At 39.9% G+C, this 20,730-nt stretch overlaps 1 protein-coding gene and 1 pseudogene across 1 annotated transcript in view; both read right to left on the minus strand.

Moving 5' to 3' along the window:
* The window catches only part of GNAI3 (G protein subunit alpha i3), a 56,681-nt gene that overhangs the window by 13,553 nt on the left and 22,398 nt on the right, over positions 1–20,730 (minus strand). Inside the window, exons 4-5 of the mRNA XM_007529338.3 lie at positions 6,270–6,427; positions 2,026–2,154 (exon numbers count right to left, since the gene is read on the minus strand). Coding sequence (XP_007529400.1) covers positions 2,026–2,154; positions 6,270–6,427 — 287 coding nt within the window. The remainder of the gene's footprint in view (positions 1–2,025; positions 2,155–6,269; positions 6,428–20,730) is intronic.
* Positions 6,435–8,173, minus strand: LOC103119095 (small ribosomal subunit protein eS6-like; annotated as a pseudogene).

The raw sequence follows: 20,730 nt of genomic DNA on the forward strand, positions 1-20,730 counted from the left end.
AAAGTCATGATACTAGCTCCACTCCACAAACCTTAAAGGATAATGGGATTCAATAAGAGAAATACTAATAAGAAAAACATTCCCTGGGGCCATGCTTCCAGAGGGTTAAAGAATAGGAAAGCTATCAGGGGAGGGAATGGGATATGGAGTTCGGATGGTGGGACTTGTGTGGAATTGTACCCCTCTTATCCCATGGTCTTGCTAGTATTTTCATTTTATAAATAAAAACTGGAAAAAAGGGAGTTGGGTGGTGGCGCAGTGGGTTAAGCGCACGTGGCGCAAAGCACAGGGACCAGCGTAAGGATCCCGGTTCGAGACCCCGGCTCCCCACCTGCAGGGGAGTCGCTTCACGGATGGTGAAGCAGGTCTGCAGGTGTCTATCTTTCTCTCCCCTCTCTCTCTGTCTTCCCCTCCTCTCTCCATTTCTCTCTGTCCTATCCAACAACAAAGCAACGTCAACAATGGCAATAATAACCGCAACGAGGCTGCAACAACTAGGGCAACAAAAAGGGGGAAAATGGCCTCCAGGAGTGGTGGATTCATGGTGCAGGCACCGAGCCCAGCAATAACCCTGGAGGAAAAAAAAAAAAAAAAAAAAAGAACCCAGGGGTTAGACAGTAGCACAAGTGGCTAAGTGCATGTGGCATGAAGTGCTAGGACTAGCTTAAGGATCCCAGTTCGAGCCCCTGGCTCCCCACCTGCAGAGGAGTTGCTTCACGAGCAGTGAAGCAGGTCTGCAGGTGTCTCTCTCTTCCCTAGTCTTCCCCTCCTCTCTTCAATTCTCTCTGTCTTATCCAACAAGAATGACATCAACAACAACAACAACAACAAAAAAAAAAAACCAAAGGCAACAAAAGGGAAAATAAAAAAAAAAAGAACCCTATCTGCCCCACTAGGAAAAGACAGAAACAGGCAGGAGTATGGATCAACCTATCAACACTCATGTCTAGTGGAGCAATTACAGAAGCCAGACCTCACACCTTCTTCTCCCCATAAAGATCTTGGGCCCATAGTCCCAGAGGGATAAAAAAAATAGGGAAGTTTTCAATGGAGTGTTGGTATGCTTCTGGATTCTGCTTGTGCGCTTGTGTTGCTTGCTATGTGTTCCGTTTTCACGTCCACTGTTGGCTGGACACCCACCCTGCCTCTGGGATATTGGTTTGGTCTCACTCCCCCTGCCTCTGGGAGATTTTGGTTTAGTCTTCACTGGTTAATGCTCTTTCCTTCTCCGTGCCCACTATCCTAGGTATTTCCAGGGTTCCTGATTCTGCGGTGGAGGAGAAATGGAGGACAGAGTTGTGTTGTGATTAGGTTTTTGAACTACATCTCCGCTCGCTCGTGAATAAAGAGATACTGCTCCTCAGCTCAGCCATGAGTCCCTGGTCATCTGTCTCCCACCAGCAAAGCTAGCCCGGCATACTGGCGCCCTGAACTGGGACTGACAATGGAGTGGATGGGATGTGAAACTCTGGTGGTGGAAATTGTGCGGAACTGCATCCCCCTTTTATACCACAATCTTATCGATCGTTATTAAATCATTAATAAATTAAAACAAAAAAGAAAAACATTGATTTCAATATCAAAATGGCTGAATGAAGTTACAAAATTAATGCAAAAACTTATTATTTTTTTTAAAAAACAATCCTATCCAGTCTGTTGCTACTCTTTTAAGCAACATTCAATGTTTTATTCAAAACATTTTGTTTTGACAAGTCCAACAAAAAAAGCAGCTGAAAAGAATAAAATTAAAAATAAAATAACTTGCCAACTACTTCATTAATTCTATTGATATGTAACATGCAATTCAATTTTGAACTTAAATTTCTTCAAATGGACAAAAATATCTTACGCTATTTGGAGAAAGAAAAAAATTGGGTCTTCAGTTAAACATTTGAGTATGAGCTTTTCCATTTGATAAATTTTCTAAACCAAAGAATACTGCCTAGAGAAAATTTACTGATTAAGAGACATTAATTGAAAGAGATCTGTGTTTGGCACAGTTAGCCAAAAAGGATAATGACTTACTTGAAGTATAGCTCTTTGAATGTAAAATGTGTTTCCACAATGCCAGTGGTCTTCACTCTTGTCCGCAAGACATCTTGTTGAGTTGGAATGTAGTTGGTTTGTGATATTCTATCCAAGTCATTTAGATAACTAAACAAAGCACATGCTTATTATAACATGGTGAAGTCAAACCATGTGCAGAACAAGTCAATATATTAAACTAGTTCATTGTCAAAAGTAAGTTCTGGGCCTGCCACTAAAGTAACAGAACAAAATCAGATCCTCAATACCATATAAGTTAAGAAAGCTGTATGAATCCTGCTATGGACTTTATTTATTTGGGGATTAATGGTTTACAGTTGACAGTAAAATACAACAGTATATACATGCATAACATTTCCCAGTTTTCCACATAACAATTCAATCCCCATTAGGTCCTCTGCCATCATGTTCCAGGACCTGAACCCTCCCCCCATCCTAGTCTTTTACTTTGGTGTAATACACAAACTCCAGTCCAAGTTCTGCTTTGCGTTTTCACTTCTGATCTTGTTTTCAACTTCTGACTATGTGTGAGATCATTCCATAGTCATCTTTTAACAGGACATTTAAATTAGGTTCTACTTACACTATACAAAAGAGGTTTAATTCTATGAACTATAAGAAAACATGAAAATTTTACTTTTCTTATGAAAAACTCCTAAAAATACTGAATCAACTGTGTATTATAGAGCAGAAAAGCCATGCCAAAATATCAATATAAACCCTCAGATATTTGTTTAGTGAAATAATTAAAAGACTCAAACTAAATTAAATCTATGATTTCTAAATTCTACAAGATTTTTTTAGCTGTAGAACTGAAAAGTAGGTGGCAACATCGTAAGTGAATCATTGATTCACTAAATATTGTTTAAAGGTAGCAAGAAATCTGAAAGGCATTAATAGTCAAGCTTTCATTTAAAGAATATACTTTTCAAATATTTGTATCACGGGATGCATTGGATTGACCTTCTCGTGGTGCATCCCGTGAGTACCCATTTATTGGGGAAACTGATGATCCTTCCTAGCCGACTGAATCCACATGGATCCCAGTCACTTTCAAAGCCAGCAACAAGCAGACATCAGGCTCAACCTGACGCTGTTGACTGGCTACGGAAGAAGGGCAAACGCTAGAAGAAAATCCCGTTATAATCTAAGCTTGAATGAGGATAGAAGAACTGACTGAATTTGGAATATGGCATCAAAGTAAAAATCACTGTAGGGAGGAGGGAGAAGGGACACAGACCTTTGGTGGTGAGAATTGTGTTAATACACACACCTATTAACTCACAGTCTCACAAATCACTCTTTAGTTGAGGGGGAAAATGGATTGAACGTTTCAAACTTTTTGAAACCATAGCTCTGAGCATATATGCCTTCAATCTAATCAGTTAAGACTTCAAATTGGTAATCAGACTGAATTTTAACAGTGGGCTCAAATTGTTAATACATCTCTAATAATGACTTGTTCTTTGAAATATAAAATCACCTGTAAGCTTAGACCAGGGAGAACAGAAGTAACTGTTGGCGTCACATTACAAGATACAGCTATATATAAGTAGCATAAAAGATCATAAACCATGGTGAGGTCTTGCATGATACAGAAAATCCTAACAATGGGATTTTCAAAATTAACCCAATTGTCAAATGATTTGGTTATAGCTATAACTAGTTATTGCTTTTTTTTTAAAAAAAAAAAAATTCCCTTTTGTTGCCCTTGTTTTATTGTTGTAGTTATTATTGTTGTTGTTATTGATGTTGCTGTTGGATAGGACAAAGAGAAACTGAGAGAGATGGGGAAGACAGAGGGTGGAGAAAGACACCTGCAGACCTGCTTCAGTGCCTGTGAAGCAACTCCTCTGCAGGTGGGGAGCCGGGGGGCTCGAACCAGGATCCTTATGCCATATGAGCTTAACCTGCTGCACTACCGCCTGACTCCCCTACTGCCTTCTTAAACCCTAAGACAGCAGGAATTTTCCCTAGATCAAACTGATGAGGTTTACAGTTAACAATATTTATATACTTCCCCCATATTTGGGGGCCATTTTCTTCTCTGATGCAGCTTTGTAATCCTTTTTTCCAACTATGACACCATTTTCCCTGACTATACGTTCAGTCCACTTGCATATTAGCTGTCAGACTCATGCAAAAACTAGTAAAGTCTTGGGCCCCTTGGAATATACCTAAAATAGACCTACTAACTTTTTCCAAAATGGAGACCCCCAAATCTTCATCGGCAATATTCTTACCTTTAGATTCATGATTAGTCAAAAATTTGTTCTGCTTTGTATCTTAACTCTTTTTCAGCCACCAGGTGCCAGATGCCACCATAATGCCCACCTGACTTCCCTGGCAGACGACCCCACCTATGTGTCCTGGAGCTCCACCTCCCCAGAGCCCTACCCCACTAAAGAAAGACAGACAGACAGGCTAGAGTATGTATCAACCTGCCAACGCCCGTTCAGCAAGGAAGCAATTACAGAAGCCAGACCTTCCACCTTCTGCACCCCATAAAGATCCTAGGTTCATATTCCCAGAGGAATAAAGAATAGGAAAGCTTCCAAGGGAGGGGACGGGATACGGAGTTCTGGCAGTGGGAACTATGTGGAATTATACCTCTCTTATCCTATAGTCTTGTCAGTATTTCCATTTTATAAATAAAAATTAAAAAATAATAAATAAGAAAAATAAGTTGGAGAAAATACTTAATGCTTAATAGTATCTTCACTTAGTATAAAAACAGATAGAAGTAATAAGAACTCATCAAGTCCCACCCCCCAGCACATCAAATTTTATAAAAATTTAGGCTAGGGAGAAGGCATCAGGGTTCTGCAAAAATACTGCAGTGCCTGAGACTTTAAGGTTCCAGATTCAATTACCATCACCCACTACCACAAAGTAGAGGTGACTAGTGCTCTGGTAAAAATAAAAAAGTTAAGGGAGTTGGGTGGTGGCACACACAGTTAAGCACACATAGTAATATGCCCATGGACCAGCAAAAGAACCCAAGTTCTAGCCCCTGCCCCTACTTACAGGTGTCTATCTTTCTCTTTCTCTATGTCCCCTAACCTCCCCACCCAATTTTTCTCTTTCCTATCAAACAAAAACAACAGGGGAAAAACAAAAAAGGGAATATGGCTGCCAGAATTGGGGGATTCATAGTACCAGCATCGAGCCCCAGCAACTGGAGGCAAAATAAAAATAATAAATAAGGGGGCCCGGCAGTTCAGCAGCGGGTTAAGCGCACATGGTGCAAAGCGCAAGGACCAGCATTAAGGATCCTGGTTCCAGCCCGGCTCCCCACCTGCAGGGGAGTCGCTTCACAGGCAGCAAAGCACGTTTGCAGGTGTATTATCTTTCTTTCCACCTCTCTACCTCCCCCTCCTCTCTCCATTTCTCTCTGTCCTATCTAACAACGACAACATCAATAACAACAATAACTACAACAATAAAACAACAAGTGAAACAAAAGGAAAAATAAATAAAATACTTTTTAAAAACTAAAAGCTAAAAGTAAAACAAATGAAATTTCTATTTTTAAAAGATTTTCAACAAGGGCAACAAAAGGGAATAAATATTATTAAAAAATTTTTTAAAAAGATTGTAGGAGTTCTGAATCCAGGTCTTATAAACAATAGAGATAAATCAAAATAGCACATAATAGCTTAGCAGATGTATTAATTACAAATTCTCTAACAATAGATTTTCCTTTACCAATAAATACTTCAACTTGATTTCAAGATTCAGCATTCTCTTTCTGTACTAAGTCTACTACTATTTTCTGGCAAACGGTTTCTAAGTGATGATTAGTATCTGAGATAGCCATATGTACTGCAGCCAGACACAGAGAGTTGGGTGCATAAAGGTTCTAACTCCTCTCCTTACTTATTAGCAATCTAGGCAAAGTTTTTATGAAGAAGGAACTTTGTTAGAAGAACTAGATTGCTAATAAATAGGGAGGGGAGAAGAATCAGTATTATTATTACTCTTAGGGGTCTGCAGGATCCCTTCTAAATATTGTCATGGATTGGGGTTTGCATAGCTCTTGGTTGTTTTGTAATTTAGAAAAAAGTGTTCACTCTTGGCACATAAATGGGAGACTTGGCACCATGGAAGTAGCTCAGAGGTAGGTTATGATAAGCAAGTGAAAGGGGTGAAATATATTGCAGGTTTCTTCTCTAGGGTCCCAAGTTATTTTCTTGTTGTTGATAAACAGAAAAATTACTTACTATGAAGCAGAATCATTGAGCTGATATTCCCTGGATCTGCTGAAACAAGCTTGCACCCCACCATCTCTCCATAACCGTTTAATCACTCCTGCTAATTCCAAAGTCATGACTCCTTCTTCAGCACTGCCAGCTAACACAAATAATTGCCGGGCATCATCCTGAAGAAAGGAGGGATGAGCAACAGAAACAGATTATTTTCATTTTTTAAAAAGACTCGACAAGTGGTCCAGGAGGTGGCGCAATGGATAAAGCACTGAATTCTCAAGCATGAGGTTCCAAGTTCAATCCCCAGCAGCACATGTACCAAGCAGTGTCTGGTTCTTTCTTTCTCCTATATTTCTCATTAATAAATAAAATCTTAAAAATAAGTATATGTATATATATATATATATATATATATATATATATATATATATATACTGGAAAACAGTTACTTCATACAAACAGACCCAAACATGCCCCCCCAAAAGGGCTACAGTATTAAAGAGACTTTTCTTTTTTCTTTTTCTTTCTTTCTTTCTTTCTTTTTTTTTTTGGTGCCAGGTTTCTCTTTTAAAAATCTCATTTTGGGGAGTTGGATGGTAGTGCAGCGGGTTAAGCACAGGTATCACAAAACGCAAGGACCAGAGCAAGGATCCCAGTTCGAGTCCCCGGCTCCCCACCTGCAGGGGAGTTGCTTCACAAGCAGTGAAGCAGGTCTGCAGATGTCTTTCTCTCCCCCTCCTCTCTCCATTTCTCTCTGTCCTATCCAACAACGACATTAATAATAACTACAACAACAATGAAAAACAAGGGCAACAAAAGGGGATAAATAAGGCAGAGGGTAGACAGTATAATGGTTATGTAAACAAACTCTCATGCCTGAGGCTCCAAAGTCCCAGGTTCAATCCCCTACACCACCATAAGCCAGAACTGAACAGTGCTCTGGTTAAAAAAATTTTAAAAATAATTAAAAAAATAAAATAATAAAAAAATCTCATTTTTGACTAGATTCAGACTTAGAGGAAGAAGCTCTCAAGGAAGACAGCCTCCGTCACTTTGCAATCTGTTCCTGATGTTTTCCTTTGGCTTCTTTCATTCTTTTGGCCAAAAGTTTAGCATATTCTGCAGCCTCTTCCTTGTTTTTCTTAGTGCATTGTTTTTTTTCAGAGCAATGCGGTGATGTTTGTGTTGCAGAACAAGTGGAGTTACAAGACGCTGGATCTTGGGCACTTTGGTCCTAGGATTTTTACCTTTTGTTTAGCGGCTTTCTCACAGCATACTGGTGGACGTCATCTTCTTTCGAATGGTTAAAAAGTTTGCGGATTCTGATAGCTCTTTTGGGCCCCAGTATCAGTGAGCCCAGGAATATCCTTCTCCCCTTTTTTCACAATGAGCAAGTTGAGAATGCTCATATTGGCATCCACAATGCAACCCTGAACAGACTTGTGCTTTCTTTCACCAGTCCTCCTGGGTCTGTAACAGGAATGCCCCTTACTCAGCAGGGGGTGGACTCAACTGTGGATCAGAACACCCTGCTTCATCGGGAAACCCTGCTTGTGGTTCCCACCACTGATCCAGACCACATAGCCCTTCCATTCTTTACTCAGAGCATCAGCAGCAACTTCTGTCACCATATGACAGGCTTCTCATAGAAGGTGCGAAGCTTGTGCTCATTGTCCACTTCAATGAGTTTCTGGCAGCCAGTGGCTGGGAAGGAGATGTTCAACTTCATGCTGAAGCAGCCAACCACCTCTAAGGTGCCACAAAAAAGAGTTTAGAGACACTTTTCTAGCCAGGCCAGCCTGACAGAATGGAATGAGTTTGTTCCCCGTACCACTTCTGGACACACCATCATCCCTTAAAAAGATCACTCTTGGCTGGTCTACAAATCTCCATGCTGGTTACTCATACTTTTTGACCGGGGGGGGGGGGGGGGGGGGGGGCGCGGCGCTGGTCTGAAAGATAGGCATACGAAATATACAATAGAAAAGGAAATTTACAATAAAACAATTTAAAATTAGCACAAAGTCTAAACACGCTAAGAGGAGTAAAACAATAAAGCCTAAGAAAAAAGAGTCTCTTTCCTCTCTCCATTATCTCAGAGAGCAGAACAGAAAGAATATTGAGGCATTCAAGAAGCTTAGAGAAACAAATCCTTAGGGAGATAAAACTCAGTCTCTAGCCCCAAAGGAATAATAATCCTCTAAATAAAGGAGAAATGCCCGGCTAGCGTCACCGGAGAGAGAAGAGACCAGGAATTTGTGGCGGAGTGGGAATGCAATGCAATGCCTTTATTGATCAGAGATAACGCTTTTTATCTTAGAAGCCGGAAATGACAAGTGGGAAAAGGAAATGGCTAGGAGAGAGGGTGGAAAAAAGAGCTCCAAGGTAGAAAGCTTCCATAGCAGCTGTTGCGAAGGTTCTAACCAATGGGATTAACCAATACCCTGCAAGCAGGGCAGGTCTCAGGCAAAACAATGATTATGTAAATAGACCACACTATCAGCAATGCAGCATGGAGCAGGGGGGAGCTGGTTTAATGCCCAACAGAGAAAATGTGGGGGAGGAGAGGAAGCACTAGGAAAAGATAGTAACAAAGAGATTTGACCAGAACTATAGAGTTACAGACACAACTTCTGAAGTGGTTTCAGTTGTTACAAGTTGAAAGGACTGAGGTTAATGGCATAATGGTTCTGCAAAAGTTAAAATATGTTAGTGGCAGAGAAGACAGTAAAGGCAGTATGGCTGTATTACTGCATTCTATACAGCCCTATTTCTCAGTTTCATAAAGAATACAAATCCCATGGGAATCATTTTCCCACCTTAAATTTAATACTTGTCAGCCTCAGCAAGTGTGTAAATAATCATGAAAATGCAATCACTGCAAAAACAAAAACAAAAAAACCCACAGATACTGAGGAAAGAAAAAAATGAAGAGGAAAGGAGAGAAATCAATGGTATCACAAGAGGCTGTCAGAACAATATTAGTTGGCAAGTAAAAAGCATTTTCCATCATAAAAGAAATCTCACCAGAAACACCTAGCACTACTGTATTTCTAAAACTTGTGGCCCCATCCAAGCAAAACAACCACAGCAACTAACTCAACCTTCATTCTCCTAATGTTTATCTTTTAAGATTCTTCCCTGGGAGTCAGGGGTAGCGCAGTGGGTTAAGTGCAGGTGGTGCAAAGCACAAGGACTGGCTTAAGAATCCTGGTTCGAGCCCCTGGCTCCCCACCTGCAGACAGTAGCTTCACAAGTGGTGAAGCAGGTCTGCAGGTGTCTATCTTTCTCTCCCCGTCTTCCCCTGCTCTCTCCATTTCTCTGTCCTACTCAACAATGATGACATCAACAACAAAAATAATAACTACAACAATAAAACAAGGGCAACACAAAAGTGAATGAATAAATAAATATTTTTAAAAGTTCTTTTAAAAAAAGATTCTTTCCTATATTCTTTCTACACTTTGATGCCTAATCCTCTGCAAGAAATTATGTCTAAAACCCATATTCCTCCTCTTTTTCAGGAATAAGAATTTTGATAAAAGAGTAAAGGATTGAGAAAAACTGAGTTTACACAAACTGACGAACATATTCCACAGTGCTCCAGTATATATGGCATAGTGCTTTATTTAATAAAAGAATATAAGGCTGGGGAGACAGCATAGTGGTTATGTAAAATACTTTCATGCCGGAGACTCCTAGATGCCTGGTTTAATCCCTCACCACTACCATAAGCCAGAGGAGTACTGCTTTGGTTAAACAAACAAAACCCCAACACTTTATAGTCCCTTGTTTTTGAAGTTTGACTTATACTCATGAGGTATTCAAAAATTTCAATAACCATTACTAAAAAAAAACTATGACTAATTTTAGAAACTCTAAAATCAAAAGAGATTGATACATATTTTTGTTCTGACTCTAAACAAATTTCCCTTACCATATAATTGCCTCCTCTGTTGCACTCTTGCTTCCCCACAATAAACTCTTTATAGGTCTGTAAAGAGGACACTCTTACCAATGAACTTTATACCTCCATCCTTAGGCACATATGAAGAGGGGGAAAAAAAAAAATCAACCTATTCCACATTAAGTAAGCTTTATTTTCTTTTTCTTAAAAAATATTTATTTATGCTCAACAAATTGTTTGGCTTCATATGTTAACTCTCTTTTCAATCACCAGGTTCCAGATGCCACCAGGATGCTGGCTAGGCTTCCCTGGATTGAAGACCCCACCAATGTGTCCTGGAGCTCAGCTTCCCCAGAGTCACACCCTACTAGGGAAAGAGAGAGGCAGACTGGGGGTATGGACCGACCAGTCAACGCCCATGTTCAGCGGGGAAGCAATTACAGAAGCCAGACCTTCTACCTTCTGCATCCCTCAACGACCCTGAGTCCATGCCCCCAGAGGGATAGAGAATGGGAAAGCTATCAGGGGAGGGGGTGGGTTATGGGGATTGGGTGTTGGGAATTGTGTGGAGTTGTACCCCTCCTACCTTATGCTTTTGTTCACTAATCCTTTCTTAAATAAAAAATTAAAAAAAAAAAAAATTTTATTTATTTATTATTCCCTTTTTGTTGCCTTTTTTTTTTTTATTAATGTAGGATAGGACAGAAATGGAGAGAGGAGGGGAAGACAGAGAGGGAGAGAGAAAGACAGCCACCTGCAGACCTTCTTCACCGCCTGTGAAGGGACCCCCTACAGGTGAGGAGCCAGGGGCTCAAACCAGGATCCTTATGCAGATCCTTGTGCTTTGCACCATGTGCGTGCACTTAACCCGCTGTGCTAACCGTCTGACTCCCCTAAGCTTTATTTTCTAACCAGCCATAAGAGATTAGAGGATAAAGGAAGAAAAATATAAATCAATACACATCAAAGGAGAAAACAAACAAAATAATAAAAATTATGTAGGTTTGTAGATTAGGGTGGATGGATGTTAAGAAAGCTAGGTGATTCTGGAGGCCTGGAAGAAATTAATGTCAGCTGCAGCTGGTGACATAACAGTATTGTGCAGTCACATCTGCCATGTTGTCCCCTCAGGCTACTGCTAGTTCCCGCGAGAGTTGGGACATTCTCGGAGTGCCTGTTCAGCCATGTTGTGCCCTCAGGACATTGTCTATATCCCTGCGATATCTGGAGTGCTCTGGTTATTCCTCCCCCCCTCCCATTCTCACGAGAGTTATCATCCTATCCTGGAGTGCTATGGTTACTCCTCACCCTTCTCGCGAAAGCTACTCCTATAAAAACCCTTTTCCGCACCTCACTCTCTTGCCAGCGCTCCACTCTGGTGTTCAGACGCAAGAAAGGTTACTGTGTGAGGCGGCCATTTTCTCTACCTCCACGTGGCCCAACCTGCTTCTCTAACACCCAACTCTGAGGTGCCAGCGCAAATAAAGATTTGTGTTTCCTCTTCGCTCCGGACTCTCTCTCTCTCTCTTCTCTGCGGCCCGCGTACTACAACATCTGGCTCTACAATAGTACTGGATTACTGACAACTGATTTCATAGAAAAATGATAAAAGGAGAGTGTCCATGATGTGAATGTTTATGCCCTCCACAAATACACTAGCAGAAAGCCTAGTACCCAATATGATGGTATTGTGAAGAGCAATCTTTGGGTAGTTCTAAAATCATGAAGGTCAGTCCTCATGAATGAGATTAGTACCCTTATTTAAAAAAAAAAAAAAAAAAAGGCCTTTCAAAGTACTCTCCCCTTCAGCCATGGAAAGACATAATGAAAGGTCTAGGGAGTCAGGCTGTAGCGCAGCGGGTTAAGCGCAGGTGGTGCAAAGCACAAGGACCGGCATAAGGATCCCGGTTCGAGCCCCGGCTCCCCACCTGCAGGGGAGTCACTTCACAGGCGGTGAAGCAGGTCTGCAGGTGTCTGTCTTTCTCTCCTCCTCTCTGTCTTCCCCTCCTCTCTCCATTTCTCTCTGTCCTATCCAACAACGACGACAACAACAATAATAATAACTACAACAATAAAACAACAAGGGCAACAAAAGGGAATAAATAAAATAAAATAAAATAAAATAAAAAATTAAAAAAAAAAAAGAAAAGTCTACAACCTGGAAAAGGGCATTCAATACACCATGCTGATGGTACCCTGCACTCAGACTTCCAAGCTTGAGAGTGGGAGAAATAAATTTCTGTAATTTATAAGCTACACAGTCTATGGTGTTTTACTACAGTAGACGAAACAAACTAAGAAAACATCAACTGCCTCTGATAATAAATGAGTGTGAGCACTCAAAGATTAAGCACAACTGATTTGGTAATGGGAAAAAATGATCAAGATATAAAAGAGGACAGCAGGGAGTGAGAAATAAAAAGGGGAGAAAAAAAGTCAATAATGGAAGTGGAGAAAGAAACCAACAAATAAACAAGAATCAATATAGCATCACTGACCAGTTAGTTATCAGATATAGCAAACAATACAGAAGTAGAGGTTGTCAGGAAGTAGAGAAAATAATGCAGAAAAGAACTGGTAGGGAGAAGAAAAAAAGGGAAATCATGGCAAAATACGATATAAGACCAGAAGACGGTGTAGTGGATACAGCTGGACTTGCAAGCATGAGGTTCAAGTTTGATTTCTAGCACCATATTTATCACAGTGATGCTCAGGTGTGTGTCCCCCACATCTATTCTCCCCTCCTCCATTAATAATTTATTTTTTAAAGCTTAAGATAAATGCAGATATAAAGGGGGTAAGGCAAAAAAAAATTAAGCCTTCAATTGTTCATGATGTTTTTTATCAAACTGCCCCTGCTCTAAGGCTTACAAAAATAAAAAACAGCCCACTGGGGTTGGGGAGACAGCATAATAGATCTGCAAAAGACTCTCATGCCTGAGACTCTGAAGTCTCAGGTTCAATCCCAGAACCACCATAAGCCAAAGCTTAACAGTGCTCTAATCTCTCTATATATACATATCTCTTTCTCATTAAGTGAATAAAAAATACTCCGTAATTTTCATGATATGATTTCATTTTAAAAAGTCACATCTCAGATTCAACATCCATCCGGAGGCGGAGCTACAAGCAGCTTTCTCCCCTCCCCTCCTCTCCTCTCCTCTCCTCTCCGGGATCAACTAGGAATACCAAAGGAGACCACCCAGGACAGAAACAAGACAGGACTAGAATGACTACAAGAACCCAGTAAATCACTCGTGAGTACAAACACATGTGGCTGGTGACAGAGAGGAGAGAGGAGCCTAAGGAGAGATTAAGTGACTGCTAACAGTTCAGCAGTTTATCTGGAGACACCACCTCCAGTCTGCTCCACCAACAAGGGGACAGCTTAAGGGAGGAGAGGACTCCCCAGAGACTCACCAAGTGCAACTCTGAGTCTCCATTGCTACTACCCTCAGAATCTGGAACAGCAACAGGGAGGGACACCAGGGGACAGAGAGCTAACCAGGAAACTCAGGAGAAGACCTATACCTCGGTGGCATAGCTGAGGGGCTGTGAAAGTCTCTTTGCATAACCACTGAATTATCTCTGCCACACTCTGCTTTATCTCTTGGTCAGGAGTCAGTGATTAAGCTAAGAAGCCTATTGATAGTTTAAAAGCCCTCAGGCTCCCATAGCCTACAGGGAAGAAAAAAAAAAGAGGCTTTTAAACCACTGAGCTCCAACTCAGGGATTGAAACTACTGTTAACTTCCACCACTGTGAACCCTTTAATTAACTTACTTAGACACAAGTCAATCCAGGCAATAGTGATCAATAATTTGAAAACTACTGATAAAGGGAACTCATAACAAAATATATAAAATGGTTAAAACAACAAGAAAAAATATTGGAGACTTGAACCAGGACAAGAGTCCAGCTAAAAGTCCTCCAGAGGGCGAAGCACAAAATAACAAGTTCAACATCCAAACATTAGCTAAGGAAATATAACAGGAGTGAGTTAAGAATTTGAAAAAATTGTAATCAGAAATGCAGGAACAAGAAACGAGAATATGGAAGAAAATACTAATTATCTCATGTTTATCAGAGAGCTGAAAGCTGAAATCGCTGAGCTAAGAATGCAACTAGCTGAACAAGCTAAAACAGTATCAGAGCAAGGCAACAAAATAGATGAACTCCAGAAAGCAGTAGAGGGCAGAGAGAATAGAATCTATGAGGCTGAAGACAGAATTAGCAAGATCGAGGATGAATTAGAGACAACTAAAAAAGAAGTAAGAGATCTCAAAAAGAGATTAAGAGATGCTGAAAACAACAACAGAGTCCTATGGGATGACTTCAAAAGAAACAATATACGCATTATTGGCTTACCAGAGGAAAAAAGAGAAGGAGAGGAAGAAAGCATTCTCCAGGCCATAATAGCTGAAAATTTCTCTAGTCTAGACAACATCAAAGACATAAAGACTCAAGAAGCCCAGAGGGTCCCAAACAGAATTAACCCAGACCTAAAGACACCAAGACATAGCATACTTAGAATGGAAAGGAATAAGGATAAAAAAAGGATCCTGAAGGCTGCAAGACAAAAAGAGTCACCTACAAAGGAAAACCCATAAGATTAACCGCAGACTTCTCCATACAAACACTACAGGCCAGAAGAGAATGGCAAGATATCTATTGAGTGCTCAATGAGAAAGGCTTTCAGCCAAGAATACTATATCCTGCTAGACTGTCATTCAGACTAGAGGGAGGCATCAAAACCTTCTCAGACAAGCAACAGTTGAAGGAAGCAACCATCACCAAGCCTGCCCGGAAAGAAGTTCTGAAAGGTCTCCTATAAACAACCAGACCACCACAAATAGGACATATATCAAAACATTCTAAAACTCTACAAGAATGGCGTTAAAATATCTTCAATCTTTGATATCAATAAATGTCAATGGCCTGAATTCACCTATTAAAAGACACAGAGTAGGAAGATGGATCAGAAAACACAACCCAACAATATGCTGTCTACAAGAAACCCACCTAACTCAACAAGACAAACACAGATTTAAAGTGAAAGTATGGAAAACTATCATACAAGCCAATGGCCCACAAAAAAGGGCAGGAACAGCTATTCTCATATCTGACATGATAGACTTTAAAATAGATAAGATTAAAAAAGATAGGAATGGATACTACTTACTGCTCAGAGGATCAGTCAATCAAGAGGGCTTAACAATTATTAACATCTATGCACCCAATGAGAAGCCATCTAAATACATCAAACTTCTACTGTAAGAGCTACAGCAATATATTAACAGTAACACAATCATAGTAGGGGACTTCAACACCCCACTCTCTCAACTTGAAAGATCATCCAGGAAGAAAATCAGTAAAGACATAAGGGAGCTAAATGAAGAGATAGATAAACTAGAACTATTGGACATTTTCAGAGTCATTCATCCCAAGAAACTGGAATACACATTTTACTCAAATCCACATGGGTCATTCTAAAGGATAGACCATATGTTAGGCCACAAAGACAGCATCAGCCAATTCAAGAGCATTGAAATCATCCCAAGCATCTTCTCAGACCACAGTGGAATTAAACTAACACTTAACAATTGACAAAAGATTAGTAACAGTCCCAAAATGTGGAAGCTCAACAGTACACTTCTTAACAACTTCTGGGTCAAAGAGCAAATAAAGGAAGAAATCAAAATGTTTCAAGAGTTCAATGAAAATGAAGACACAAGCTATCAAAATATTTGGGACACAGCTAAAGCAGTCCTAAGAGGGAAGTTCATAGCTATATAAGCACACATTAGGAAACAAGAAAAAGCACAAATAAACAGCCTGATTGCACACCTTAAAGACCTAGAAGAACAACAACAACGGAACCCTAAAGCAACGAGAAGGTCAGAAATTACTAAAGTTAGGGCAGAAATAAATAACATTGAGAATAGGAAAACCATACAAAAGATCAACGAAAGTAAATGTTGGTTAATCGAAAGAGTGAACAAAATTGACAAACCTTTAGCCAGACTCACAAAACAAAAAAGGGAGAAGACCCAAATAAATCGGATAGTAAATGAAAGAGGAGATATCAAAACAGACACTGCAGAAATTCAACATATCATGCGAGGCTTCTATGAACAACTATATGCCACCAAGCTAGAGAACTTGGAAGAAATGAATGATTTCCTAGATACCTACCAACTTCCAAAACTAAGTAAAGAGGAAGTGGATAACATGAACAGGCCCATCACAGCTAATGAAATTGAAACAGTTATCAAAAATCTCCCCCAGAATAAAAGTCCTGGACCAGATGGTTTTACAAATGAATTCTACAAAACCTTCAAAGAAGAACTAATACCTCTACTTTTAAAAGTCTTCCAGAAGACTGAAGACACTGGAATACTCCCTGCCAGCTTCTATGAAGCCAACATCACCCTGATACCAAAAACAGACAGGGACACAACCAAAAAAGAAAACTACAGACCAATATCTCTGATGAACATAGATGCGAAAATATTGAACAAAATTCTAGCTAACCGGATACAGCAGTATATCAAAAAAATTGTTCATCATGACCAAGTGGGGTTTATCCCAGGCATGCAAGGTTGGTTTAATATACGTAAATCAATCAATGTGATCCACCACATCAACAAAAGCAAGACCAAAGACCACATGATCATATCAATAGATGCAGAGAAAGCCTTTGACAAAATACAACATCCCTTTATGATCAAAACACTACAAAAAAATGGGAATAGATGGAAAATTCCTGAAGATAGTGGAGTCTATATATAGCAAACCTACAGCCAACATCATACTCAATGGTGAAAAACTGGAAGCATTTCCACTCAGATCAGGTACTAGACAGGGATGCCCACTATCACCATTACTATTCAACACAGTGTTGGAAGTTCTTGCCATAGCAATCAGGCAGGAGCAAGGAATTAAAGGCATACAGATTGGAAGAGAAGAAGTCAAACTCTCCTTATTTGCAGATGACATGATAGTATACATGGAAAAACCTAAGGAATCCAGCAAGATGCTTTTGGAAATCATCAGGCAATACAGTAAGGTGTCAGACTACAAAATTAACATTCAGTGTTAGTCAGTGGCATTCCTCTACGCAAACACTAAGTTAGAAGAAATTGAAATCCAGAAATCAATTCCTTTTACTATAGCAACAAAAACAATAAAATATCTAGGAGTAAATCTAACCAAGGAAGTGAAAGGCTTGTATACTGAAAATTATGAGTCACTACTCAAAGAAATTGAAAAAGACACAAAGAAGTGGAAAGATATTCCATGTTCATGGGTTGGAAGAATTAACATCATCAAAATGAATATATTACCCAGAGCCATCTACAAATTTAATGCTATCCCTGTCGGGCTGAGCTTCACTGATGGGAGACAGATGACCAAGGACTCATGGTTGAGCTGTAGGCAGTATCTCTTTATTCATGCAGGATGCAGCGCAATCTATACCAAGCTAAGCTAAACTAACAACTAACTAAAATGAACAATGTTGTCTTTATATATACTTCCCAAGTAGGGTGTGAACAGGATGTGACGCAGAGAGAGTGGAGAGAAAAGTGACTGGTGAAAATCAGGGTGTGACAAGGAGAGGATCAGGGTGTGACAAGGAGAGGGGGTGGAGCAGGTGAGAATTCTACCACTAAACCACCAATGCCCTGGAGGGAAGGTGGTGCTTTATGTAAATGTAAAAGTGATTTATGTAAATAGATGGCAGTGGTTATATAACAGAATACAGTGGTTATGTAAATAGAATGCAGTGTTAAGCAGGGGGGATTTAAACCAAATGAAACAGAAGGGGTTTTTAAAAGCAGAATTAGAAGATACCAACATATCCCCATCAAGATCCCAAGCACATTTTTTAGGAGAATAGAAAAAATGCTATAAATATTTATCTGGAACCAGAAAAGACCTAGAATTGCCAAAACAATCTTGAGAAAAAAGAACAGAACCGGAGGCATCACACTCCCAGATCTCAAACTGTATTATAGGGCCATTGTCATCAAAACTGCTTGGTGCTGGAACATGAATAGACACACTGATAAGTGGAATAGAATTGAGAGTCCAGAAATGTGCCCCCACACCTATGGACATCTAATCTTTGACAAAGGGGCCCAGACTATTCAATGGGGAAAGCAGAGTCTCTTCAACAAATGGTGTTGGAAACAATGGGTTGAAATATGCAGAAGAATGAAACTGAACCACTGTATTTCACCAAATACAAAAGTAAATTCCAAGTGGATCAAGGACTTGGATGTTAGAACACAAACTATCAAATACTTAGAGGAAAATATTGGCAGAACTCTTTTCCGCATAAATTTTAAAGACATTTTCAATGAAACGAATCCAATTACAAAGAAGACTAAGGCAAGTATAAACCTATGGGACTACATCAAATTAAAAAGCTTCTTCACAGCAAAAGAAACCACTACCCAAACCAAGAGACCCCTCACAGAATGGGAGAAGATCTTTACATGCCATACATCAGATAAGAGTTTAATAACCAACATATATAAAGAGCTTGCCAGACTCAACAACAAGACAACAAATAACCCCATCCAAAAATGGGGGGAGGAAATGGACAGAATATTCACCACAGAAGAGATCCAAAAGGCCGAGAAACACATGAAAAAATGCTCCAAGTCTCTGATTGTCAGAGAAATGCAAATCAAGAAAACAATGAGATATCACTTCACTCCTGTGAGAATGTCATACATCAGAAAAGGTAACAGCAGCAAATGCTGGAGAGGGTGTGGGGTCAAAGGAACCCTCCTGCACTGCTGGTGGGAATGTCAATTGGTCCAACCTCTGTGGAGAACAGTCTGGAGAACTCTCAGAAGGCTAGAAATGGACCTACCCTATGACCCTGTAATTCCTCTCCTGGGAATATATCCTAAGGAACCCAACACATCCATCCAAAAAGATCTGTGTACACATATGTTCTTGGCAGCACACTTTGTAATAGCCAAAACCTGGAAGCAACCCAGGTGTCCAACAACAGATGAGTGGCTAAGCAAGTTGTGGTATATATACACAATGGAATACTACTCAGCTGTAAAAAATGGTGACTTCACCGTTTTTAGCCGATCTTGGATGGACCTTGAAAAAATCATGTTGAGTGAAATAAGTCAGAAACAGAAGGATGAATATGGGATGATCTCACTCTCAGGCAGAAGTTGAAAAACAAGATCAGAAAAGAAAACACAAGTAGAACCTGAAATGGAATTGGCATATCGCACCAAAGTAAAAGACTCTGGGGTGGGTGGGGAGAATACAGGTCCATGAAAAATGATGAATGAAATAGTGGGGGTTGTATTGCTAAATGGGAATCTGGGGAATGTTATGCATGTAAAAAAAAAAAAAAAAGAAGTAGAAACGCAAAGCAGAAATTGACTGAGTTTGGAGTATGGCACCAAAGTAAGAAAGCAGAAGTATACTAGAGTTTGCAGTGAGTACCTCCCTAATACTTCCTCTCCACTTTTCCAAGCTTTGGGTCCATGATTGCTCAACAATTTGTTTGGCTTTGTATGTTAACTCTCTTTTCAGTCACCAGGTTCCAGGTGTCATCAGGATGCCGGCCAGACTTCCCTGGATTGAAGACACTACCAATGTGTCCTGGAGCTCAGCTTCCCCAGAGACCCATCCTACTAGGGAAAGAGAGAGGCAGACTGGGAGTATGGACCGACCAGTCAACGCCCATGTTCAGCGAGGAAGCAATTACAGAAGCCAGACCTTCTACCTTCTGCAACCCTCAATGACCCTGGGTCCATGCTCCCAGAGAGATAGAGAATGGGAAAGCTATCAGGGGAGGGGGTGGGTTATGGAGATTGGGTGGCGGGAATTGTGTGGAGTTGTACCCCTCCTACCCTATGGTTTTGTTAATTAATCCTTTCTTTAATAAAAAAAAAAAAAGAAAAAAAAAAAAAAAGAAAACACAAGTAGAACCTGAAATGGAATTGGCGTATTGCACCAAAGTAAAAGACTCTGGGGTGGGCGGGTGGGGAGAATACAGATCCATGAAGGATGATAAATGACATAGTGGGGGTTGTATTCTTAAATGGGAAACTGGGGAATGTTATGCATGTACAAACTATTGTATTTACTGTTGAATGTAAAACATTAATTCCTCAATAAAGAATTAAAAAATAAAATAAAATAAATAAAAACCAGATTGCTACATTTCCCTTGGTAACTCAGTCTGAAGTATTACATTGTCTAACTTCCAAAAAAAAAAAAAAAAAAAGTCACATCTCAGGGCCAGGTGGTGGCGCAACTCGTTAAGTGCACATTACAAAAAAAGTCACATCTCATATATTTCCTCTTTCCCATTTTTCCACTCTAATTATTTCATCTTTTATCTAGTTCCTTTGTCTAATTCTACCTATAACTCCTTTTAATAGTTTTTCCTTCAACAATATTCTCACTTACTCCTAAATACAAATTTGATTTGATATATTGAGACCAGTTAGAAGAGTTCCTAAGCTACTTCACAAATATATCACAAATATATGTATATACTTTGCTCTTCCAGACCATCAACCCA

The sequence above is a fragment of the Erinaceus europaeus genome, chromosome 11 (assembly GCF_950295315.1).
Source record: "Erinaceus europaeus chromosome 11, mEriEur2.1, whole genome shotgun sequence".
NCBI classification, from domain to species: Eukaryota; Metazoa; Chordata; class Mammalia; order Eulipotyphla; family Erinaceidae; genus Erinaceus; species Erinaceus europaeus.